The sequence below is a fragment of the Narcine bancroftii genome, chromosome 10, assembly GCF_036971445.1.
Source record: "Narcine bancroftii isolate sNarBan1 chromosome 10, sNarBan1.hap1, whole genome shotgun sequence".
NCBI classification, from domain to species: Eukaryota; Metazoa; Chordata; class Chondrichthyes; order Torpediniformes; family Narcinidae; genus Narcine; species Narcine bancroftii.
Genome location: NC_091478.1, coordinates 74,734,795 through 74,762,178, shown reverse-complemented (window position 1 = coordinate 74,762,178; position 27,384 = coordinate 74,734,795). Strand labels below are relative to the sequence as shown.

Below are 27,384 nucleotides of genomic sequence, written 5' to 3'. Positions count from 1 at the left end.
AACAGAATAATACTGCACAGGAACATAACGTGTCAAACATGATGACGAGTCTGTGTCACCCTTTGCCCTGCAGTTTGAGAGGTAGAAACTAACATCAGAGGAGTCAGTGTACCAGAGGAACAAAAGGGACTGTAGAGGTAGGCAAGAGGAACTGGCAAAAGTTGATTGGAAAGGCACACTAGCTGGGAGGATGAAAGAGTAGCAATGACTGCAGGACAATGGTCTTAGGGTAGGTAAGTCTGCCAGACCAGATGGAATGCACCCTCAGGTTTTGAAAGAAGTAGCTGTAGAGATTGTGGAGGCATTCGTAATGATCTTCCAAGAATCAACAGATTCTGGCATGGTTCCGGGGGAGTGGAAAATTGCAAATGTCACTCCGTAATTTAAAAAGGGAGGGAGGCAGTAGAAAGGAAATTATAGACCTGTTAGCCCAACAACAGTGGTTGGATTGTCAAGGATGAGGTTACGGAGTACCAGAAGGTGCAGCCTTGAGGGAAAATCTTGCCTGACAAACCCACTGAAATCTTTTGAGGAAACCACAAGCAGGCTAGACCAAGGAGATGTAATGGATGTTGTATACTTGGATTTTCAAAAGGCCTTTGGCAAGGGGACACACATGAGGCTGCTTCACACGATGAGAGCCCATGGAATTGCAGGGAAGATACTAGTATGGGCAGAGCATTAGCTGATTGGCAGGTAACTTGTTGGTCACCAGTTTCCAGCAGTGTTCCATCGGAGATTGGTGTCTGTTAATGATTTGGATTGCAGAATAAATGGCCTTGTAGTTAAATTTGCCAATGAAAAAAGGTAGGTGGATGGGCAGGTAGTGAGGAGGAAATGGAGAGGCTGCAGGAAAACTTACTGAAGATAGATTAAGAGAATGGGCAAGGAAGTGGCAAATGAAATATTAGAAAGTGTACGATCATCCATTTTGGTAGAGGGGATAAAAGGCAGACTGTTATTTGGATGGGGAGAAAACTCAAAATTTGGAGACCTGGAGGTTAACCTCCAGGTTGAGTTGCTGTTGAAGAAGGTGAATGCAAAGTTGGCATTCCTATCGAGAGGAACAGGATATAAGACCAGGGATGTGGTGTTGAGGCTTTATATGGTATTGGTGAGGCCTCATTTGTAGTAAGGAGTATAGTTTTTGGGCTCTTTATTTAAGAAAGGAGGTGCAGCCATTGGAGAGGATTCAGAGAAGCATCGCAAGACTGATTCCTGGAATGGGGTGCATTGATAACTCTTGGATTGTACTCCTTGGAGTTCAGAAAAATGAGGGAAGAACTCAGCAAAGCATTTTGAATGTTGAAAGGTGAATCTAGGGCAAAAGGGCACAACTTCAAGATTGGAGGATGCCCATTTAAAATGGAGATGCGGAGAAATATTAACCAGAGAGCAGCAGATCTCTGAAATTTGCTACCATGGGTGCCAGTGGAGGCCAAGTCATTGGGTGTAATTACGGCAGATAATGATAGATATCTGAATAGTCAGGGTGTCAAAGGTTCTGGAGAGAAGGCTGGGGAGGTGGGCTGAGTGGGAGAATGGATCAGCTCATGAGGTAATGGTAGAGCATAATTTATGGGCCAAATGGCCTACTTCTTCTCCTATATCTTCTGGTCTTACGATGCCCAAGTTAAACTAAACTCTACTGCCTGCACATGATAGATATTCTTCTATTCCCTGAATATTTGTATGAATTATATGCATATTTATAGGATTCCATGCATATTATAAAGTTGTGGGTTCAGGTGACATTGCAAAGATTGAGCACAAGATCTGGGCTGATGCTCCAACGAGGTATTGAAGGAACCAATTCTTACGTAATCTTAGACTGAGTAATTCTCTATCCTCACGAGGATTCAAAGCTTCATCCTTTCCAAATTGTTACAAGATCACTATAATATAGAATTAGCAAAATCATTCTCTCCATTCAATCCTATTTGCATTGGGATACAACAGCAGTTTTCAAACTTTTTCTTTCCACCCACATACCACCATAAGCCAACCCTTACTAATCAGAGCACCGATGGCATAGGGAATACTTAAAGTGGTATGTGAGGGGAAAGACAAAGGTTGAGAACCACTGGGGTACAAGAAAAAACATAACAATTCTGATTAAAATCCCAGGATAATAGGGACATCAGGAGTTATTTCCACATCACAAATTGTTCTTGTTTTACAAATCTTTCCTTTGATTTCCACCATTATCTTTTGCACTTGATCCTTACTTCAGAGTGCAATGAGGAATCAGAACTCGGTTCATTCTGTTGCAGACACAACATATCTAATGAAACAAAGGCAGAGAGATGATGTCAATTATATGTTTCAGAAACTGCAGAGTTCCTGATGAAGTGACTGCCAATCCCAGTCAAATGCACAAGGGCCCCTGGAATAGCTGCACAGAATAGTAATCAGTGTCCATCAAATTTTACCCAAGCTGGTGGCATCTGAATATTTACCTCTGATCCAGGACAATACAAGAAGGCACGCGAGAAGAAAATGATACTTCATCTTCAGTAGATTTGAGTCTGTGGTATGGATTGCAGAGGGTCAAGTGACTGCTCCATCTGAAACCTGGTGGGAGTGTGGATTATGAAGAGTCACATGACCTCTCCGTCTTGAACCTGGTAGGAGTGTGGTTTGTAAAGAGTCACATGACCCCTCTGTCTGGAACCTGGTGGGACTGTGGAGCCATGTGACCTCTCTCGCAGGAGCCTCGTCAGAAGTCACCTCACCTGCCAATCAAGCATTAGATCTGCCCTCCAATGAGACTGATGTGTGATTGGCCCTGGCAGCTAGTGTACCTCATCCAGGTGACAATTGCTGGTTAGATCTGCCCACAGGTGAGGCTGATGCATGATTGGTCCTTGCAGGTCTTGTGGATGGACTTGCATTGGAAAAGCAGCACATGCAGTCTCTCTCTCTCTCCCTTTATTTGCTGCTGCCTTCAAGCCCAAGCTGTAGACAGCTCAGGAGGGCTAACTGCAATAAGCCCATCCCAGATCCTGAGCACGGGATATACTGGACACTAGGTATATATACATACACACATATATACGCATACACACATATATACGCATACACACATATATACGCATACACACATATATGCATACACACATATATGCATACACACATATATGCATACACACATATATGCATACACACATATATGCATACACACATATATGCATACACACATACGCATACACACATATATGCATACACACATATATGCATACACACATATATGCATACACACATATACGCATACACACATATACGCATACACACATATACGCATACACACATATATACATACACACATATATACACATACACATATATACATACACACATATATGCATACACACATATATACGCATACACACATATATACATACACACATATATACATACACACATATATACATACACACATATATACATACACACATATATACATACACACATATATACATACACACATATATACATACACACATATATACATACACACATATATGCATACACATATATATACATACACATATATATGCATACAAATATATATGCATACACATATATATGCATACACGTATATATGCATACACGTATATACGCATACACACATATACACATACACACATATACACATACACACATATATACATACACATATATATATACATACACATATATATATACATACACATATATATATACATACACATATATATACATACACATATATATACATATACATATATATACATACACATATATACACATACATATATATACATACACATATATACACATACACATATATACACATACACATATATATATACATACACATATATATACATACACATATATATACATACACATATATATACATACACATATATACATACACATATATACATACACATATATACATACACATATATACATACACATATATACATACACATATATATACACATATATATATACATACACACATATATATACATACACATATATATACATACACATATATATACATACACATATATATACATACACATATATATATACACATATATATACATACACATATATATACATACACATATATATACATACACATATATATATATACACATACACATATATATACATACACATATATATACATACACATATATATACATACACATATATATACATACACATATATATTCTTCTTTTCTTTGGCTTGGCTTCGCGGACGAAGATTTATGGAGGGGGTAAAAAGTCCACGTCAGCTGCAGGCTCGTTTGTGGCTGACAAGTCCGATGCGGGACAGGCAGACACGATTGCAGCGGTTGCAAGGGAAAATTGGTTGGTTGGGGTTGGGTGTTGGGTTTTTCCTCCTTTGCCTTTTGTCAGTGAGGTGGGCTCTGCGGTCTTCTTCAAAGGAGGTTGCTGCCCGCCAAACTGTGAGGCGCCAAGATGCACGGTTTGAGGCGTTATCAGCCCACTGGCGGTGGTCAATGTGGCAGGCACCAAGAGATTTCTTTAGGCAGTCCTTGTACCTTTTCTTTGGTGCACCTCTGTCACGGTGGCCAGTGGAGAGCTCGCCATATAACAGGATCTTGGGAAGGCGATGGTCCTCCATTCTGGAGACGTGACCCATCCAGCGCTGCTGGATCTTCAGCAGCGTGGACTCGATGCTGTCGACCTCTGCCATCTCGAGTACTTCGACGTTAGGGGTGTAAGCGCTCCAATGGATGTTGAGGATGGAGCGGAGACAACGCTGGTGGAAGCGTTCTAGGAGCCGTAGATGGTGCCGGTAGATGACCCATGATTCGGAGCCGAACAGGAGTGTGGGTATGACAACGGCTCTGTATACGCTTATCTTTGTGAGGTTTTTCAGTTGGTTGTTTTTCCAGACTCTTTTGTGTAGTCTTCCAAAGGCGATATTTGCCTAAGGCTAGAGCTGGATGAGGTTCCCACCCTGGATGAGACATATAAGGCAATCGAACAACTGAAAAGTGGCAAAGCAGCAGGTATGGATGGAATCCCCCCAGAAGTCTGGAGGCTGGTGGCAAAACTCTGCATGCCAAACTGCATGAGTTTTTCAAGCTTTGTTGGGACCAAGGTAAACTGCCTCAGGATCTTCGTGATGCCACCATCATTACCCTGTACAAAAACAAAGGCGAGAAATCAGACTGCTCAAACTACAGGGGAATCACGTTGCTCTCCATTGCAGGCAAAATCTTCGCTAGGATTCTACTAAATAGAATAATACCTAGTGTCGCTGAGAATATTCTCCCAGAATCACAGTGCGGCTTTCGCGCAAACAGAGGAACTACTGACATGGTCTTTGCCCTCAGACAGCTCCAAGAAAAGTGCAGAGAACAAAACAAAGGACTCTACATCACCTTTGTTGACCTCACCAAAGCCTTCGACACCGTGAGCAGGAAAGGGCTTTGGCAAATACTAGAGCGCATCGGATGTCCCCCAAAGTTCCTCAACATGATTATCCAACTGCACGAAAACCAACAAGGTCGGGTCAGATACAGCAATGAGCTCTCTGAACCCTTCTCCATTAACAATGGCGTGAAGCAAGGCTGTGTTCTCACACCAACCCTCTTTTCAATCTTCTTCAGCATGATGCTGAACCAAGCCATGAAAGACCCCAACAATGAAGACGCTGTTTACATCCGGTACCGCACGGATGGCAGTCTCTTCAATCTGAGGCGCCTGCAAGCTCACACCAAGACACAAGAGAAACCTGTCCGTGAACTACTCTTTGCAGATGATGCCGCTTTAGTTGCCCATTCAGAGCCAGCTCTTCAGCGCTTGATGTCCTGCTTTGCGGAAACTGCCAAAATGTTTGGCCTGGAAGTCAGCCTGAAGAAAACTGAGGTCCTCCATTAGCCAGCTCCCCACCATGACTACCAGCCCCCCCACATCTCCATCGGGCACACAAAACTCAAAACGGTCAACCAGTTTACCTATCTCGGCTGCACCATTTCATCAGATGCAAGGATCGACAATGAGATAGACAACATATACATATACATACATACACATATACATACATACACATATACATACATACACATATACATACATACACATATACATACATACACATATACATACATACACATATATACATACATATATACATATCTTCTTTCTTTGGCTTGGCTTCGCGGACGAAGATTTATGGAGGGGGTAAAAAGTCCACGTCAGCTGCAGGCTCGTTTGTGGCTGAACAGTCCGATGCGGGACAGGCAGACACGATTGCAGCGGTTGCAAGGGAAAATTGGTTGGTTGGGGTTGGGTGTTGGGTTTTTCCTCCTTTGCCTTTTGTCAGTGAGGTGGGCTCTGCGGTCTTCTTCAAAGGTGGCTGCTGCCCGCCAAACTGTGAGGCGCCAAGATGCACGGTTTGAGGCGTTATCAGCCCACTGGCGGTGGTCAATGTGGCAGGCACCAAGAGATTTCTTTAGGCAGTCCTTGTACCTTTTCTTTGGTGCACCTCTGTCACGGTGGCCAGTGGAGAGCTCGCCATATAATAGGATCTTGGGAAGGCGATGGTCCTCCATTCTGGAGACGTGACCCATCCATATATATACACATATATACACATATATACACATATACATATATACACATACATACATACATACACATATACATATATACATACATACATATATATACATATATACACACATACACACACATATACATACACACACATATATATATATATACACACATATATAAATACATATATATATATATACATACACACACATATATATACACACACATATATATATATACATACATATATATATACACATACATATACACACACACATACATATATATATTATATATATAAATATATATATATATTATATATATAAATATATATATATATATATACTCTGTGTTAATTGTGATCATTCCTGAGCTCCAGAGGACTGACTGCAATGGTCCAGTCCTGGATCCTGAGCCAAGGTTGGGACTGGAGACTAAGTTTATATGTATATACTTGTTAGTTGTGACCATCACTAAGCTGTGGGATGCAGGAAGTTCCGGAGGGCAGACTGCAATGGGTCAATGCTAGATCCTGTGCAGAGGCAACACCAGGTTTATGTGTATGTACTCATTTATTTGCATAATGTGGCTGTGGATGGTGGGTGCTGAAGAAGTTAAACCCTCATTTCTCGGTAAACTCTGCCTTTGGTTCTTGAAATACTGAGCCTATGTGCTGTATACATTAATCTGTCAATGTGTGCACTTTTTTTTTGTGAATTCTTCTGCATGTAAATAAAGACCTCTGTTTGACCAGCCTTGATTCTCTTTGAACCCATCAAACCTATTCTTGAACACAAAAGGGACAGGTCAGATATCACATCAAACAGTCACTACAGGTACACTTAATCATTTTTGAAGAGTTAACAGGTCATTTCGGCCCACAAGCCTGTGCCACCCAATTACACCCAATTGACCTACACACCCAGGATGCTTCAAATGATGGGAGGAAACCAGAGCCCCCCCTGGGGAAAACCCACACAGACACAGGGAGAACATACAAATTCTTTACAGACAGCACAGGATTCGATCCCCAGTCCCGATTGCTGGCGCTGTAAAGGCGTTGCGCTAAACATGCTAAACATCATTTTTCATACATTTTATTACATGCATACATTTCCCCATTAGACATTGATCCGGCTTTTTTGTGTAGAACTTTAATGATCTGCATTTTGATCACATCTAGATACTAGGATCCAAGTCGTATTTATTTTGGAAATTGAGGGCTGCAACATTTAGTTTGCATCAAAAGTCGGCTTAACTGAGCACAGGGCAACTAAATGTTCTTGACCTCAGCAGGAAATAGGAAAGACACAAACAGATGAAAATGAAGATGGTATTCTTAAGCTGATATTTCAGATTCTGGCTCTGAAAGTCACACTGCCCCAGTTGAACCGCATCAACGTCATCAAGAACAGAACGCAGCAGAGATTCAGAAGTTAACATTTTGAGGCATGGTTTTTAATAACTATTTTAAGACCTTCACACAAAGTAAATAACACATGAAAAAACTGATGAGTATGATTATGAAAGCTTCCCAGCACCCCACTCTCCTCACATCATTGGTGGATCTGTAAAGAGCTAATTATATGAAACTGACAGCTATGATGAGTCATTGCAACTACCTAAATGGCAGAAGGCAATTAGGTGGACCCTGTCTTTTCTCATTTGGGAATCCTTGTGTTAGACTAAGTGGAACAATCTCATTAATATTAAGCAAAAATGAAACAATTCCAAAATCATTCAACTTCACAGTTCCCCTTTCGGATGCTGTAGATTTGTGTGTGCACTATCTTGCAATCTCTTTCAGAGTACCAAAACTTACTTTGGACGTTGTCTTTTCCAGCTGCCATTAGTGAGTTCTCGAGACACAAGGGGAATACATCACAGGGCAGAGTGATAATTAGCATTTCAAAGAAATTCCTGCATGTGTCATTGTCTTTAGTAATCAGTCTCTTCAGCAACATTGAAATTTTCTCCCTGTCGGTTCCTCGGCTGTCGACGACCTTCTGCTCCTCCCTGGTGAGGATGGTCTTGGCCTTCTCAATGACACAGTTTGCATGTTGGCTGAGAGATTCCACTAACAGCCCATGGTTATCCTCCAGGACATCTGTGATTCCACTGCTGGACATCCTGCCAAAGCTAGATTGACAAAAGGGGTAAATATACAGTGAAGTTCCCATGCAACTCATTCACCATTTACACTTAAAATGAGGGGAAAAATATTAACAATGCTCATTCCTTGCAAACTAATAGCATGTGGAAGGCACTTGTAAGACAACAAAACATCCCAAAATATAACATTACTGACTCTACTGTAATCTGTATTTTTGAGACCAGCATTGAAACTCCCCTAGTTCCTGAAAAGGAGCACAGTTTGAACCCATTACCAAGATTAACCATCTTGCGAGTAAAACACAAAAGTCAACAGACACCGTAAAAACACAATGCTGGTGAAATTCAGCAGGTCAAACAGTATACTGTGGTGGCCCGCCACCATGGAGATCAAGCCGGCACATCGCGTGCGGTAGTAAACAGCACCATAACACATCCCTTAAGGCAGCGAACTGGCATGGTTGAAAGCTGGAGCAGTACAAGACCACCAGCCCTAAAATGGCACTGGCCAAGCTGCCCACCTGACAGATCAATAACAGGCTGGGGAAGAAGGGTATTCACATACAAGAATGTTTCTGCCCGCTATTGTTATTCATGCAGCTGATGTCAGCCAATCAAAAAAAACGGCGGGAACTGTATAAAAGGAGCCTTTCCAGCCTCAATAAATCTCAGAGCTTAACCTCCCACACTGCAAGAATGTGTTTCTTTGTAGCAGCCAGCTACAATGCTTTATATAGCAAAGATAAAGATACTTAACCAACGTTTCAGACTTGAGTCCTTCATCAAGGATACATAATCAACATTTTAGGTTTGAGGCCTTCAGCAAGGTATGAATACCAACAGGTTCTTCAACAACAAACTCAATCAGGGACTCATTAAGGACTATTAATTTTCCACTTTATTTTTTTCCTCTCTGTATTACACAGTCAGTTTGTTTACATTTCTTTATTTGTTTACATGTGTAAATTGAGTACTTTTTTTCCCCACAACCAGTAAAGTCTTCATTCTGCCTTGCCGCAGAAAAAAGAATCTCCGGGTTGTATGTGATGTCATGTACGTACTCTGACAATAAATCTGAAATGAGTTGTTTGGACGCCTGTCTATATTTTGCTCATTCCTTGGTGAAGTGATCATTCCCGAAATGTTGGATATGTATCTTTAACTTTGCTTTTTAAAGTGACCTGCTGAGTTTCTCCAGCACTGTGTTTTTAACCATCTCATGATCAAGGTAAGAGCCCAGGAGCTTGGAGACAACATGATGACATGGATGGTAGATTGGCTACCAGGCAGGAATCAAATTATAGTGAAATTTATTCAGCCTTTCCTGTTTTGAAAGAGATAATTCACTCTATTTCAATACGATTTAAAGGTCATTCCAAAGAAAGCAGATGTGAGGTTCCCACTAACCATCCACACCAGCAATTCATCTCCAGTACTGTGAGGTGTAAGAGAGTGGGCATGTGATCTCTCATGCCGTTGGAAAACTGTCTGATGTTTACAGTCATGCTTCATTGAAATAGTTCACCAGTCTGGTTCCTTGACATTTCAATGTGAAACATTGCTATGATTGTAGCAAAAACACAAAAACACTGGAGGTCACGCAGGGAAAGATAAATAACCAACATTTTGGGCTTGAGCCCTTCTTCAAGGTATGAGCAAAAAGCAGGCAGGTGCCTGACATTTATCCAATTTCAACTTTACATCCATTTCAAATATATCCCCAAGTAAAAATATTCTTGGATCCTTTGTATCTTTATCTTCATAATTTGACCTAATAATAGATTCAAATCATTCCAAAAACCTTTCCACTTTTTTACAAGACCATACCACATGTAAAAAAAAGTCCCCATTTCTTTTGTACATTTTCTAATTATTTGAATAATTAGAATTAAGTTCATTTACTAGACCAATTATCAAATAAAGAATTATTCAAAGTTAAAGGAAGAAGTTGATTTTGTTTTAACAACATTTTTGGTAATTGATAGATTTTAAGTCCTCTCTCCATATGAATTCCATTCTATATTTTAAATATATGTTTTAAAACTAATGTCTCCTTAGTCCCTTTAAACAACTCACTATTCCATTTATATAAAATTTGTTCTGGGATAGATTCTCCAATGTTATCCATTTCAATCTAAACCCAAACTGTTTTTCATCCCTTTGATAACAGGAGGACAAGAATCTCAATTGAGCAGCTTTAAAATAATTCTTAAAATTTGGTAGTCTTAGTCTACCCTGGTCAAATTTCCACATTCATTTTTCTTGACCAACGCTTGACATCTTATTTTTCCAAATAAATTCTCGTATCATTTTATTCAAACCGAAAAAATGATTCAGGTACATGAGATGGGTAACAATTGAAATAAATATTGTATTCTTGGAAAAATATTCATTTTAATACAATTTACCCATCCTATTAGCATTATTGGTAAATCTTTCCATCTTCTCATCTTCTTCCATATTTTTTAATAATAGTGAATAATTTAACTTTAAAAATTATTTATATTTCTATTAATTTTTATTCCTAAATATTTGATTGTATAATTTTGTTACTTAAATTTTATCAATCTTTTACACTGAGAATAATCCATATCTACCATAGGCATCATCTCACTTTTACCAACATTAACTTTATAACCCAATACTAATCTGTACTCTTTTAATCTCTTATTCAACTTATTTAACAATATTTCTGGTCTCATTAAATATACTATAACATCATCTGCAAATAGGCTAATTTTATGTTCTTTATTACCTACTTCAAATCCCTTAATTTCTCTATCAGTTCTAATTATTTCTGCTAATAGTTCATTTGCTAATTGTTAATGCAAATCTTCTCTTCTTTGGCTTGGCTTCACGGATGAAGATTTATGGAGGGGTAATGTCCACGTCAGCTGCAGGCTCGTTTGTGGCTGACAAGTCCGATGCTGGACAGGCAGACACGGTTGCAAGAGAAAATTGGTTGGTTGTGGTTGGGTGTTAGGTTTTTCCTCCTTTGTCTTTTGTCAGTGAGGTGGGTTCTGCGGTCTTCTTCAAAGGAGGTTGCTGCCCACCAAACTGTGAGGTGCCAAGATGCACGGTTTGAGGCGATATCAGCCCACTGGCAGTGGTCAATGTGGCAGGCACCAAGAGATTTCTTTATGCAGTCGTTGTACCTCTTCTTTGGTGCACCCATCTCGCCATATAACACGATCTTGGGAAGGCGATGGTCCTCCATTCTGGAGACGTGACCTACCCAGCGCAGTTTGATCTTCAGCAGCGTGGATTTGATGCTGTCGGAAAGGGTGATAATGGGCAACCTTGTCTAGAAGACCTTTCTAACAAAAAATGTTTTGATATTTGTTTATTCGTAATCACTTTTGCTTTTGGCTGGTCATATAATGCCTTTATCCAATTTATAAAAGTATTTGGGATTCCAAAAGCATGAAGTTTTTCCAAATAAAAAGTCCCATTCCAATTTGTCAAATGTTTTCTCTGTATCTAGCACTACCGCCACCACTGGGATCTTTCTATTTTGTGCTACATTTATCAAACTCAAAAATTTAACTATATTGTCTGCTGTTCTTCTATTTTTAATAAAACCAGTTTGATCCATATTTATTAATTTTGGTTAAAAATTAAACTAACCAATTAGCTAATAATTTTGATATGATTTTATAATCTGTATTCAAAAGTGATAGAGGTCTATATGAAGACGGTTGTAAACAACTTTTCCCTTTCTGTGGAATTGCTGTTATTAATGCTGTTTTAAATGATTCTGGCAAATCATGGACCTCTTTCATTTGGTCTAATACCTCCATTAATAGAGGTATTAATAACTCCTTAAACTCTTTATAAAACTCTGGTGAAAAACCATCCTTACCCAGTGCTTTATTATTCTGTAAAGACATTAGGGTCTCAAACTTCTATTTCAGAAAAATTATTAGACAACCTTAGCTTTTCATCATCTTTTAGCACAGGCAATTTAACTTGTCTCAAATACCCTTTTATTTTGTTGTTATCTTTCAAAGATTCTGAATAAAATTCCTTAAAATTATAATTTATTTCCTGTGGTTTAAGAAAACTGACCTGTAGATTTTTTTTAAATTGCAGTTATTGTTCTAGAAACTTGTTCCGTTTTTAATTGCCAAGCTAAGACTTTATGCGCCCTTTTACCCAACTCATAGTATTTTTGTCACTATCTCGTTACATCTCTCTCTATTCTATATCTGTATTGTATTAAATCTTAATTTCTTAACACTTTTCTCTTCTCCCCATCTTTTTGCCCTTTTATTTTCTTCTCCAATTTCATTATTTCTTTATCTAACTGGTCTACTTCTTTCATATATTCTTTCTTTACTTTTGAAGTATAATTTATTATTTGACCTCTTAAATATGCCTTCATAGAGTCCCATATTGTAAACTTACTTGTTATTGAATCTTTATTGGTTTCAAGAAAAAAAATTATCGCCATCTCATATAATCACAAACTTCTTTCTTCTTCAACAAGGTTGTATTTAACCTCCATCTATAGCCAATCTTTTGCTCTTCTTCCAATAAACTTGACAAAATTTAAAGGTGAATGATCTGATAAAACTGGTACTTGATATCCCACCCTTTGTACTCTATGTTGAAATTGTTTAGAAAAGAAAAGCATATCTATTCATGACTATGTTTTGTATTGAAATGAAAAGGAATAATCCCTTTCATTGGGATGAATTCTTCTCCAAATATCCACTAGATCCATATATTTCATTAAATCTACAACTACTTTTGCAATTATTTTTTGCTACTTTTATCTCCTGATCTATCCACTTTAGGGTCCAAAACAAAATTAAAATCTTCCCCTAATATAACTTTTCCCTTGGCATTTGATAATTGTGTAAAAACATCTTGTATAAATTTACCATCATCTACATTTGGTGCATACACATTCATTAAGGTCCATTGTTCCGAGTAAATCTGACAATTTACCATAACAAATCTTCCAGCTATATCTACACCGGTATCTAATATTTTTACTGGTAACTTTTTTGTCTATCAATATTACTGTACCTCTGGCCTTACAATTAAATGATGATGCTACTACAGTTATTACCCAGTCTCTTTTTATTTTTTCATGTTCTTTTTATGTCAAATGTGTTTATTATAAAAAGGGAATGTCTACTTTCATTTTTTTTTCATATGTACACTAATAATTTATTCTGCTGGTGGTTCTGTATCCCATTAAGATTAATAAAATTCAACTTTTTAGCCATCAACTCTTCCTTTAAATCTATTAACCATCCATCTTTCCTCTTACATCTAAAACACTAATAGTATATTTCATAATGTATTAAGAAAGAAAAATTTTTAAAAACTCAATGATGATTCTGCAGAAGCTAAGCTCATACTCCCAACTAACTCTTCCGAAAGATTATACTGTATCTTATTGCCTCACCATTCAATCTCTGCCAATTAGCGATTTATAACCTACCCTAATATCCCCCTCTCCCCTCTCCCTCTCTCCCTCTCTCCCTCTCTCCCTCTCTCCCTCTCTCCCTCTCTCCCTCTCTCCTTCTCTCCCTCTCTCCCTCTCTCCGTCTCTCCGTCTCTCCGTCTCTCCGTCTCTCCGTCTCTCCGTCTCTCTCTCTCTCTCAAGAAATATCTTTATTTTCTTCTTGATATCTTCTGCTGTAATCTTTCTGTTATGGAGTCCAGAGGACCCCAAATAGCAATAGATATGCATCACAACACAGGGTTACTTAAACAAAGTAGTTTTTAATTATAATTGAACAAGAAAACAGAATTGAACTTTAACTTATTACTTAACCTACTTACTTAACCTACCTAACTACTTAATCCCCCCTCTAATACAGGTGTGTGTAATGTATATTTAAGATTAGAAAAGTTCTTTGGATCACAGTCCAATCTCACTGATTCCAGGCAATTCTTGTACTGTGCACAAAAGTTAGCACTAACAAAGTTCACCTTTCTTTGGTGCTCATCAGGCAAATGGTTACCACTCAGGAGGGTTCTTGCTGGTTTTCAGAGATTCCTTTCCCAGGACATCTGCAACTGATTCCCTCTCAATCAGTCTTGCTGACAAAACTTGCCCCCTTCAGGGTTCTCCAGATGATCCTCTTTCTTTCAGGTCACCTTTCAGACCGTCAGTCTTCCCCGTTGACCAGGCAGCCTTCCAAAGTTTGCCAGCTTTGTCCTTCTGGAATGGATTTCTGTGACTCCTCTCTCTGGTTCACACCCTCCCTCCCTGAGAGCAAAACAATTCTCTTCTGCCTGCAAAAATCACATGCTCTCCCAGGCAAGCTGCTGTCGATACATTGTTGCCTCCTGCAAAAAGCATTCTGCAAAAGTCCTGCAAATATTCTGTGTTTTAAAATGTGTGTGTGCAACCGCTCTAACAATTCCTCCCAAACCAGGGGGCCATTTTGAGGAAGCAGCACAAGAGTCACCAGCTCTTCGACATTCTTTGTGGAAATGAGAAACCCACAGCCTCATTGTGTGGTTGTTGACAGAATTGTCAGATTTCCTCCTTTTGCTTACAGGGAAATGAGAGACCACATCTACTGACCCATGAAAGGGAGTTTAAAATATGTATTAAAAAAAACTTGTCTCTACTGACCCACGAAAAGGGTAGAAATTGCAGAAGAAGGCCCTTGTCTAAAAAGGACATTTCTCTGAAGTGCCTCAACATGGGTCTTATGCGTAATCAACATTCTGTTAACCCCCCCACCCAGTCTCTTTCACCCACTTGAGGAACTGCTAACTTCATCCAAGGCCTGTGTGCCTCAACCATTTAAAGTCTGTGTGTCTCATTCATCTAAAGCACACATGTCAAACTCAGGCCTGCGGGCCAAATTTGGCCCGTGATATAATTATATTTGGTCCACAAGATCATATCAAATATGTATTAGAGCTGGCCCGCTGGCCACCGCACATGCACAGGTAATACTACAAATCCCAGAATGCTTTGCAAATGCATTGGCGTCAGCCCGCTAATCGCCCCCACCTCCTCTCTTTACTTTCATTAGCATCTGCGACCTGTCGCCCAACTCACATGTAATAAACCCCTTACGAAAAATGGCCAAACGAAAGACAGAAAACAGGACCTTTCAAGACAGGTGGGAGGCAGACAAAATGTTCATCATTTTAAAAGACAAACCTGTTTGCCATTGAAGCAAGTTGTTATTTTTTTTGACTTGTTGGCTTGTGAAAAAAAAATACATTTTAAAGGAACTTAAAGGCTATAGAGAAATATTATTTATTGAATATTTTATTTCTCATTTGTTAATGCTTCTGGAAATAGTTTATCCAAAACTATTATTAAACATTTATTTTAATAAGAAAAAGTTTAACATTACATATGTTGAAAGAAGAAAAAACATGCAGATCTTGTTGAAAATTTTCAATAAATATTTAGTTTGGCCCATGACTTAGTCCAAGTTTTTAATTTTGGCCCTCTGTGAATTTGAGTTTGACACCCCTAATCTAAAGCCTCTGTGTCCCAATCATTTAAAACCTGCATGTCTCACCACTCATCTTAGGCCTGCATGGCTCAAATATTTAAAGCCTGTGTGTCTCACCATTCATCTAAGTCCTGCATGCCTCAACCATCTAAAGTCAGTGTGTTGTTGCATCAATCTCAAATCCACGTGTCATCCCCAAATTTCTGAACTTGAAACTGCCTTCCCAGAAGTGAGCTTTGAGTTGTAGTGACTTGGGGAATTCCATACACACAAAATATATTTGTGCATAGTTAGAGTTTAAATTAGATCATTTAGTTAAGTTTAGATAAATTAGTTAAATTAGAGTAGGAGTTATACAATTGTTGATTAATAATTTTAAATAAAACACCGTCGAGGCTAATCTTTATCGCTGCTGTCGTGCATGTAACAATCTGCTACTTACAGCCTCAAACTTGCATAGCAGCAAATTTGAGGATAAATAGAGGTTAACTGGTAAATGTCATGCAAAGACTGATTTAAGGTTAAGGTTCCATCCTGAAACTGCCTATAAACCGATCATAACACAAACCAGAAATGAACAATTTCACTGGACAACAAAGATTTTTTCTTCCTGAACATTTTTGGGTGCATTTTATGGATTTTTGGCTGCTGATCACAAAATTCACCTTAACTTTTTCCTATTATGTACCGTTTTTTAGATATAACCTATTTTTGTTATTTTCTGTTACTGGTCTACTTCAAACATACAAAACCATGAAGTGCAACATGTCATGGAAACTTCATTTTCTGCATTCGCACTTGGACTTCTTCCCTGCTGATCTTGGTGCAGAGGGTGATGAACATGGTATAAGGTTTCACCAGGACGTTACAACCATAGAAAATATCAGAGCAACCGAAATCCATCAATCCAACATTGTTGGATACTGACACAAGAGACATCAGATGTTGAGTGCAAATGAAAATCAGTGACAAAACATTTTTAGGTTAGTTGAATTTGCACATACATGTCAGCATCATTATGCAATTAAACATTGCCAAATTCAGAAAAAAGTTAATTAAATGTTTCTCCAACTTCCTGTTACCCAGCAATTCTGAAATTATCTTTATGTTCAGCTTGAAGTTGACCATCAAAATCCCCATTTTTTTCAGGAAGCAAATCTTTTGTAAAAATTAGTTGTCCAGTGTTATTTATTGTCTTCCCCTGTATTGTATAATTGTACCGAATCAGAATTTCCTACATACAATAATTTGCTGCAGTCTGGCTCCCTTTGTTTAGTAAATTAAAATGGCTCAGACTCTTACCAATCCAATCCTCTAGTTTGTAAACCTGGTTTATATTTTTCAGTTTCTCTAGGGTTGCACAACCATACACAATGGTTTGGGGATTTCACCATTGTACAGAGTTTAAGTGGCCACTGCAACCTCATGTTCCGCCTTTTATTCCCAATTCAGTGTGGCTAACAAGGATGCAAAAATTCAGCTATCTCCTACTTTTATTCCCACAGCACCCTGGGATAAATCTCATCCAGCTCTGGAAATCTAGCAACGCCTCTTCCTTCTTAATGCTAACCTCCTCCAGACCACCTGGGTACCTCTTGCTAAACTGACCATCTTCCAGGTCCTTCTGTTTGGTAAACATAGATGAGAAGTATTTATTTAGGACCTTGCCCAATCACCTATCTCCACACAGATTACACCTGTATGAGGGCTGTAACTAATATTGGGCCATTTCATGTCGGCTACCCCAATGGTCCCTGCTGCCCCTGGAGGGAGGGGGTGAGTGGGGAGATGGATCGCAGGCTGACATCATCAGCCCCCCATACATTCAGATTGATCGACAGAGGGCTGTGCTGCGGAGAGAGGATGGATTATGGGGCTTGGAGACCGCCTCTGTACATTCAGAGAGGTAGGTAATTATGCATTTTGGCAGAATTTCTCCACCTTTACATCTCAACTTTTGGGCTGTCTGAAATGGCCTAAAGAGGGATGTAGATTGTGCTAATATGATAACAGGGAACTGAAGACAGGTCCAAGAGCAGAGATATAGAATACAGTATTGATGACACTCAAGTTTCAGCAAACACATTAGTTACGTTAGAGTGTGCACCCTTTGCTGTAATAAGAAATTGGTTTTACTGTTAGGAAAGTTAGATTCATAACATGCACCTATTGTTACTTGAATACATTGTTAATTAAGATAAACCTTTGGGTAATTAAGCATCTGCAATCAAACTTTGTCTTGCCAGTAACCAGATCACTGAATCTCCTATTCTGTAATCAAAACAGTTCTTTTTTCTTTGGCTTGGCTTCGCAGATGAAGATTTATGGAGGGGTAAATGTCCACGTCAGCTGCAGGCTCGTTTGTGGCTGACAAGTCCGATGCGGGACAGGCAGACACGGTTGCAGCGGAAAATTGGTTGGTTGGGGTTGGGTGTTGGGATTTTCCTCCTTTGTCTTTTGTCAGTGAGGTGGGCTCTGCGGTCTTCTTCAAAGGAGGTTGCTGCCCGCTGAACTGTGAGGCACCGGGATGCACGGTTTGAGGCGATATCAGCCCACTGCGGTGGTCAATGTGGCAGGCACCAAGAGATTTCTTTAGGCAGTCTTTGTACCTCTTCTTTGGTGCACCTCTGTCACGGTGGCCAGTGGAGAGTTCGCCATATAACACGATCTTGGGAAGGCGATTGTCCTCCATTCTGGAGACGTGACCTACCCAGCGCAGTTGGATCTTCAGCAGCGTGGACTCGATGCTGTCGACCTCTGCCATCTCGAGTACTTCGATGTTAGGGATGAAGTCGCTCCAATGAATATTGAGGATGGAGTGGAGACAACGCTGGTGGAAGCGTTCTAGGAGCCGTAGGTGATGCCGGTAGAGGACCCATGATTCGGAGCCGAACAGGAGTGTGGGTATGACAACGGCTCTGTATATGCTAATCTTTGTGAGCTTTTTCAGTTGGTTGTTTTTCCAGACTCTTCCAAAGGCGCTATTTGCCTTGGCGAGTCTGTTGTCTATCTCGTTGTCCATCCTTGCATCCGATGAAAATGCACCAATCAAAACAGTAAAACTAAGTTAAAAAACACCAAAATGCTGGAGGAACTCAGCCAGTCATTCAGCATCCAGATATAATGTCAACTTTTGAAATGGGTGACAACCAAGAGATCCAAGCTATTGTGGCAGAATAAGCAGAACTAGCAACAAAACAAAAACAGGTAATCTCAGCATTCAGACAGTGCTGGCTGGAGGAGAAATCCAGATCAACTATTGGATAAAAGGGACTACGTAGAATTTAACATGTCTGTGTGAAAGAAGGCAAGGAGAGATAACAGGAGAAGGGGGTTGAGGGGAGGGGGGTGGTAGGCTTAACGAAATCCAATGTTAATGCCATTCAGTCAGAAGATGAGCTGTTGTTCCTCCAACTTGTAGGTGGTCTCAGTCTGGCTGTTCAAGAGACCATGGGCAGGCATGTTGGCAAGGGAATGGGTCAGGGAATAGAAATGGGTGACAACCAGGAGATACAAGCTATTGTGACAGACAGAGCTGAGGTGCTGAATGAAGCGATCTCCCAGTCTGTGACCAATCTCTCTGATATAGAGGAGACCAGAGAGGGAGCACTGGATGCAGTAGATGATCCCTGCAGATTCACAAGTGAAATGTTACTTCACCTGGAAGGGCTGTTTGGAGCCCCAAATAGTGGTGAGGGAGGAGATGCGAGCCCAAGTGGAGCATCTCTTGTGGTCACAGAGGATGGTACCAAGGAGATAATCGGTGGGTAGTGTAAGGTAAAAACATCATGAGATGGGACCGGAGAAGGAGTCACCCAGTACTAAGGAGTAACAGAATGCAGATGTGACCTAGTACACTCAAGATAAGCTTTGCACTAAGAAGAATGATGTGCAGCAGACTAAGAGAAGGATAGCAACAGTTTATTCATTGGACAATGTAATGGTATGATAATTTACTAAGTACATATCCTGAGGTATAAAAAAAACACCACTTCCTGATAACGGCAGAATGCGCCTTCTCCAACTAACACTGTTAGTTGCAAGTGTTACAATCCAGCAATAAAGAACAATGAACCTTGATTTCGACTCAGTCTGGTGTTTGACTCACTCATTCATGAACAAAGCAGACCTAACAGTAGGGAGGAGTGGACAAGGGCGTCAAGGATGCAGAAGGAGGAGAGGGGAACACCTGTCCAGTGGTAGGATCACAGTCGCTAGTGGAAATGGCAGAGGAGGATGTGATGGATACAGAGGCTGGTGGGGACAGGGAAATCCTGTCCTTATTGTGCATGGGGGTGGAGGGGGCCAGGGCAGATATGCAGGTAATGGAAGCTCAGCTTTGAGAGATCTGATGCACACGTTTTTAATAAACCATCTGTTGTATCGAACACCAACTCCACATAAATTTCTATTCACTCCTACCACCTCTAAAGGGGATATTTTTATCCTGGCTACCCCTTGCTCTGACTGTCATGATAGATATTCATCTATTGCACATGTTGCATATCTGTATTTCATTCAGCTCTCCAGCGGCAGCAGCGGACCTCAGGTTCCCAGCCGCGGCAGGACCTCAAGCTCCTGGGCACGAGCGGGACTCTCGGGCTCCTGGGCACAAGCAGGGCCTCGGTGGGGAGGTGCCAGCGATTGGCGGCGGCCAGCATTTTTTTTGATGAGAATTAAACGTTATTTTAATTCTTAAAAAGCCTTCCCTTGTTGTTTGTTGCTGTTTAAACACTGTTACAAGTGATTTGCTGTTTATACTGAGCTTTTTTTAATTAAAAAATGACCAGTTCTCCAAAAATAAATTTATCTGAAATAGCCCTGACCATTTCAGATAATCAGAATTGTGCACATTTTGTTTTCTCTTTTGTCTCTTTCATAGGTTGTTAATATACATTTTTACTTTGTTGGATAGATATTCTTGTTATTACCTATGTATGAACATAATAAAATATTGAAAAGAAGCAAGGAAACAAGCCCACTGAGACCACACCATCAAGAACTTTTTTTTTTTACATGAATCATACCTAAACATTATTATTCTCCATAAAAAATCATCATATTTAAAAAGGACCACATGCCCAATTGGAGACAATGTATAAAGGAGAAAAACTGGAGAAAGTGAGTCAGTGACTGACTATTGTCCAGCTGACATGGCTCAAAGATACAAATCCACCTGGATGAGACCAACACCGTACACAGCAGGAAACTCACTGGCAACCTAGCATTGCTCTGAAAGCCACTCACTGCATGTAGAGCAAGAGGATGGATGCACATCTGCTCAGCTTGGACCAGGAGAAGACCTTTGACAGAAAAGTGCATGATACAAGTTGGACATGGCCTTCAAAATGATTTAGGGTGGGAATTAGGAATGGGAGACAACTGCTTGATGCAGACATCAGTTGCACTGTCCAAATCAATGTGTGGCAAATGGAAAGCTTCTTCATCAAAATCAGGACTCATGCAAGCCTGCCCAGTATCCTCCTGAATTTTTATTCCTGATATGCCAGATTTATTAGGAAGGATATTGGCACAAGCGGATGTCAGTCAATGGGGATACTCAGATCAAAATCTCCTTATACATGATGGTATGGCTATCTCTTACTTGGACTCACAGTAGGCTTGTAGATCTTATCAACATCAGTAACCAGTCTTAATTGGACTCAGGACCAGTGTCAATTACATCAAGACCTTACACAACTAGCCCGCCCAACCTATCCTCTGTTCCCCTCTCTGAAACTGGTTCAGGGATGTCAGGGCTTCAATAGGCAGAAGGAATAGCCAGGATCAAACAAATGAGAATGTAGAAGCAATGTTCCTTCTCAATGGTATGCAAGAATCTGGTCATTGGGTATAAGGTACCCTCAGTATTGTTGCAGGTGGTGCACGAGTGGCCAATGCTCCACTTTAGCACCGCAGCAGTCATTTGATCCATCATCTAGGTTTCATTTGGACTTCCAAATTGGATTGCCTACATCAGGTTATGATGTACAGGTTTCCACAGAAAGGAGGAGAGAATGGATCCACACAGCCCTCATTCGATTGTGTGTGGCTGCATCACAAAGTGTCACTATGGTCGAGCTTCTGCCTGCCCCAAGTATTACAAAGAATGACCCAGCCTCACTTCTGCTTCACGTTCCATTCAGCTAGACTTGCCGCACCACCTACCCTTAGTAGAAATATTTCTGCAGAAGAACATCTTTGAATAAAGGTCCATCAAGTAGGGATCAACACAAAATGTCCTGCAGTCTCTGTAGATCATGTGGGATGGTTTTAAGCCAAGTTGTTTATTATCATCTGAATGTATAAGTACAATCCGACAAAACAGCATTCTCTGCTCCTCAGTGCAAAGCATGCAAACACATAACCGGACTCAGCATACATACAGGCAAATAATACATATGCAGGGTGAGATTTATCTATAAAAATTAATAAATATGCATTGTTTTATTCAAATTAGAGTCTGGGATGGTTTAGTGTGAGCAGAATGTCAAAATCTCTTGGCTGAATGCCTCATCACCAGAACTCACAAACATGTTCCAATATCTCATTTGACTGGGAAATGAGAGAGACCCTCCTCATTAATTCCTTCATGAGCAGATGAGACCTCAATCTCACTGCACACTTGTGATGGCTGCATTTCCTTTTCAGGGAAGGCCGGCCAAGAAGACCTCCAAAAGGATGCGATGCTCCTTGCTGAGGTTTGCTCCAAGCAGCTGCATAACACAATTGTGCACTCTGGGCTGTACCAGGAAGCCTCCAGATACATAGATCAAGTGCTGGTGGATCAACCTGCCTGAAGCCTGTTGGCCTTCCAGTGCGAAGAGATGTCCATTGGTGAATCCCCGACAGCTACAGGAGTTGCTCGTGAACAAACCGAAGCTCAGCACAGCCATTGCAAAGACTGTGGGAGTAGAACTGCAGTCTGAGGTCCTGAGCCACTGGACACTGAGGGACCAGGCCTTGTGTAACAGACACTTACTTCATGGGTGTATTGTTTCAGGAAAAACAGCAAGTGCATTGATGCTTTTAAGAGAATGGATTGAATGTCGTAAACCGTGTTTATTGTGTATGTTATAAATAGACGAGGCCACAACATCGTTCAATAACAACACAAAGCTCCCTGGAGGTCTCAACTATCCTCACACGTGTCAGCTCCTTCAATCAACCCTCCGCCAACTCGCCCCCCTTCCGCCAAATCGCCCCCCCTCCGCCAACTCGCCCCCCCCCCCGCCAACTCGCCCCCCCCCCGCCAACTCGCCCCCCCCCCGCCAACTCGCCCCCCCCCGCCAACTCGCCCCCCCCCCGCCAACTCGCCCCCCCCCGCCAACTCGCCCCCCCCCGCCAACTCGCCCCCCCCCCGCCAACTCGCCCCCCCCTCCGCCAACTCGCCCCCCCCTCCGCCAACTCGCCCCCCCCTCCGCCAACTCGCCCCCCCTCCGCCAACTCGCCCCCCCCTCCGCCAACTCGCCCCCCCCTCCGCCAACTCGCCCCCCCCTCCGCCAACTCGCCCCCCCCTCCGCCAACTCGCCCCCCCTCCGCCAACTCGCCCCCCCCTCCGCCAACTCGCCCCCCCCCTCCGCCAACTCGCCCCCCCCTCCGCCAACTCGCCCCCCCTCCGCCAACTCGCCCCCCCCTCCGCCAACTCGCCGCCCCCTCCGCCAACTCGCCCCCCCCTCCGCCAACTCGCCCCCCCTCCGCCAACTCGCCCCCCCTCCGCCAACTCGCCCCCCCCCTCCGCCAACTCGCCCCCCCCTCCGCCAACTCGCCCCCCCTCCGCCAACTCGCCCCCCCCTCCGCCAACTCGCCGCCCGCGCTACCCGCCACGACCCACCCGAAGCACACAAGGCGGGGATGGAGAATGCCAACCTGTCCGTTCATCACACCGCAACCCTCAGGCTTCCACTCTGTTGCATCGCACCTGATCGCCGTGTCCTGAGCCCCGTCCGAGTGCAGGATGCGGCTGGAAGGGAGCTGTCCGGTCCTGCCCAGCCAACTCCGCTCTCTATATGGAGGGAGCTTATCGGCAAACGAAAGCGAAACTCGTCGGATCTCTTTCCAAAAGTTTACAAAAAATCACGTGCTTTCCGAGATAAGTAAATTCACTCAATCTCGCCGTCCCGGGAACTCACAGCCCCCCCCCCCCCCCCCCCCCCAAAGCCAGTGAAACACTGAGGTCTGCAGTCGCTATGATTTTAATCATACTGGAATGGACACAGCGAGACCGCTGAGTTCCTTCAGTATCTCTCTGCTTCCACACTTCCAAGCCAGTGGTAAAACACGAAAATCTGTCAGCTCTTGCTTACGTGAAGGGCTCAAGCTCGGTTATGTATTTTTATTTTTGCTATATAAAGAACACTGCTTCACTAGCTGACTTTCTCCAGCACTGGTTGTACTTCAACCACCCAGAGGGTCTGAGAACCCACAAGCCTGGCCATTTAAGGATTGCGACTTGGACAGCAGTGGCGTTTCACACACTCCTGCTCCTTTTATTAATTCCGCATTTTGTAAATTCCCGCGGCTTCTGGTTTTCCTCTTTCAGGGGTCTCTGGTCAGGCCATCGTTTCATGCCAGCCCCTGTTTGTGCAGTGGTGCCCCCTTCCTGAACCAGTACAGTCCTGGTGAAGAGATCACCATAGATTACACTGGTTGGCAATTTCAGGATTTTGCCCCTTTCACGCTTGCGAGTGATCTCAGGAATCCAACACCAATGGCCTTTAAAGGGCAAAGTATGAAAGCAAAATCAGCTCAATGCCGCTGTCAGATGATGTCATTTCACTCCAGGGATTGATGCCTCCACCTATTGGAAGTCCAATGGGGGGGATTCCGAGTAAGAGGGAGAGGTCGGGGTGTTCCACGAATGCCATCATCCCTATGTTTTGGATGTGGTCAGCCAGGACACTGGAAGAGAGAGTGCCCCCTAGCATGGGGTCCTCAGGGCACTGGGGGAAGGGGATATGGACCACCACAATATGAGTCTTGGGTCCAGCCCCAGAGATAGTCAGTGCCACCCTCGGTACATCAAGCACCCCATGCGGCTATAGCTCCGACGGGACAATTCCCATTGCTGATGGAGGAGGAGCAAGGGTACCAGCAGTGACGGGGCCCGAGCACCCAAGAGCAGGCTGGGTTGGCAGACCCCTTCCTGCAGATAAAAGTGATGGACATGGAAGTATCCTTTTTAGTAGATACGGGTGCCAGATTTTCAACACTTACCGGCGCTGAGTTTCAATCTAAAAAATCATCTTCTAGTGTCCAGTTGATAGGGTTCTCGGGTACACCAGAAAATCTGCCGTTTTCTACACCACTAGTCATTTCTGAGGCAGGACAGACTTTTGCTCATCAATATATTCTTTCGGCAATGTGCCCTACTAATCTTTTGGGCAGAGATCTGCTGGTCAGGTGTGGAGTATCGATCCTTTGCTGACCCAGTGAAATAGAGATCACCTTTCCAAATGGATATTCAGTGAACTGTTCATTAACTATGCTTCGTTCCGGTTTTCAAATGTTTTTGTCAGCCACTGGAGGATCCGCGTCTGAGGGACTATGGGCTGACATTTACTGGGGATTGGTTATATATCTGTATCTTTACTACATAAAGTACACTGTTTGATCTGCTGAGTTTGTCCAGCTTTGTTTTTACTCCCTCTCCCAGCTTTTTATTCAGGCCTCTACCTGTTTATCCAGAATCCTGACAAAGGGCTCAGGCCCTAAACATTGCAATATCCATAGGAAGTAAAAGACAATTAATGTCCTTCTGAGTTTCTCTAGCACTTTGGTAAATCGCACTAATCTCAGCATCTGCAAATTTTATTGTTTAACAAAAGTAATACACAATGATTCTTAGTGTGAAGCTAATAATTCCAAGGCCAGGGTTAGAAATCTAGAAAATGGAGCCTTAAACTTCATCATGGCAAATTTGAATTCTGTTAAAAACGCCTGGAAATGAGAAGATCATATCATCAAATATAAATGAGAAGTTAATTGTTTAACATTAAAAAGGATAATTCATTATCTTTAGGTTAAGTAGTTGTTTTCTTCACATTTTCATCCTCAATAACCATATAATAGCAACAGGGCATTGACCAATCGTGCTGGAGAACCTCAGCAGGTTACACAGTGTCTACAGGAAGTAAAGGGTATCCAACATTTTTGGACTGAGCCCTCTGCAAAGGTATGAGCAGAAAGCCGGCAGGTGGGAGAAGGAGAGAATGGTAGAGGGAGGAACACAAGCTAAGAAGCAAGAAGTCAGATGTGAATAAGGGAGGAAGGGCAGAAGAGAAAAAAAGATGAGAAGTGATGGGGTAGTGCACTGAAAGAAGAGGAAAGGAGTTGCGGGGCCATAAATTGGATGCGGAGGCTGGTTGGGTGGCAAGTGAGGACAAGGGAAATCCTGTCCTTGTTACATCAGGGTGTGGAGGAGACCAGGGCAGATGTGCAGGAAATAAAAGAGATGCAGGTAAGGGAGGAAACCACATTTTTTTGAAGGACGACCTCGCAGATGTTCCATACACCATTCGCACACCATCATGTCCATCCATGACCTTGTGCACTTCCAAACCAAGGCCATACATAAATTGGAGGATACAAGTATGATGCTTTCCCTGCCTAGTCTTTAGAGCTGGGGGGTGGGGGGGTCACCATTTCAAAATAAGGGGGCAGCTGTTCAGGATAAAACAATTCTTCATCCTGAGGATAGTAACATTGAAATTCTGTACTCAAGGAGGACCATGGAGGCTTAATCCTGACAAAGCAGAGATAGGCTTCAGACAGGAAAAATGCATGGAGCTAATTGGCAGAGCAGGACTCAGAGCCCAATCAGTATTGCTTTGTTCATATTCCATTGAATTACATTTCTGAGTGCTGTAAAATATATTGGCACTATTGTACAGTATATGGTATCCAGTCCCACAGCATCGGAGGAAGTCTCAGGCCTGAAACTTCAGTTATACATCTTTCCCTCCTATGGATGCTGCGAGACCGGATGGGTTCCTTCCGCATCTCTGTGTTTTACAACAATCTCAGCAACTGCAAACTTTCATGTTTTACTGCACAGCAACAGACAGTTTGGTACCATGACAGATATTATATAGATATTATATATTATATAGATATGTTTTTGGAGCGGTAACCATTGAAGTACAAGAGCTTGGTGAAAATTCATAAATGTTAACATAACATAACATAACAATTACAGCACGGAAACAGGCCAATAGGCCCTTCTAGTCCGCACCGA

The 27,384-nt window shown here is 41.9% G+C and overlaps 1 protein-coding gene across 1 annotated transcript in view; it reads right to left on the bottom strand.

Moving 5' to 3' along the window:
• Nucleotides 1-24,213, bottom strand: part of nlrc5 (NLR family, CARD domain containing 5) — a 172,583-nt gene extending 148,370 nt beyond the window's left edge. Inside the window, exons 1-2 of the mRNA XM_069901371.1 lie at nucleotides 24,070-24,213; nucleotides 8,414-8,730 (exon numbers count right to left, since the gene is read on the bottom strand). Of these exons, the coding sequence (XP_069757472.1) occupies nucleotides 8,414-8,720 (307 nt within the window). The 5' untranslated portion in view covers nucleotides 8,721-8,730; nucleotides 24,070-24,213. The remainder of the gene's footprint in view (nucleotides 1-8,413; nucleotides 8,731-24,069) is intronic.
• Between the last annotated feature and the right edge of the window lie 3,171 nt (nucleotides 24,214-27,384).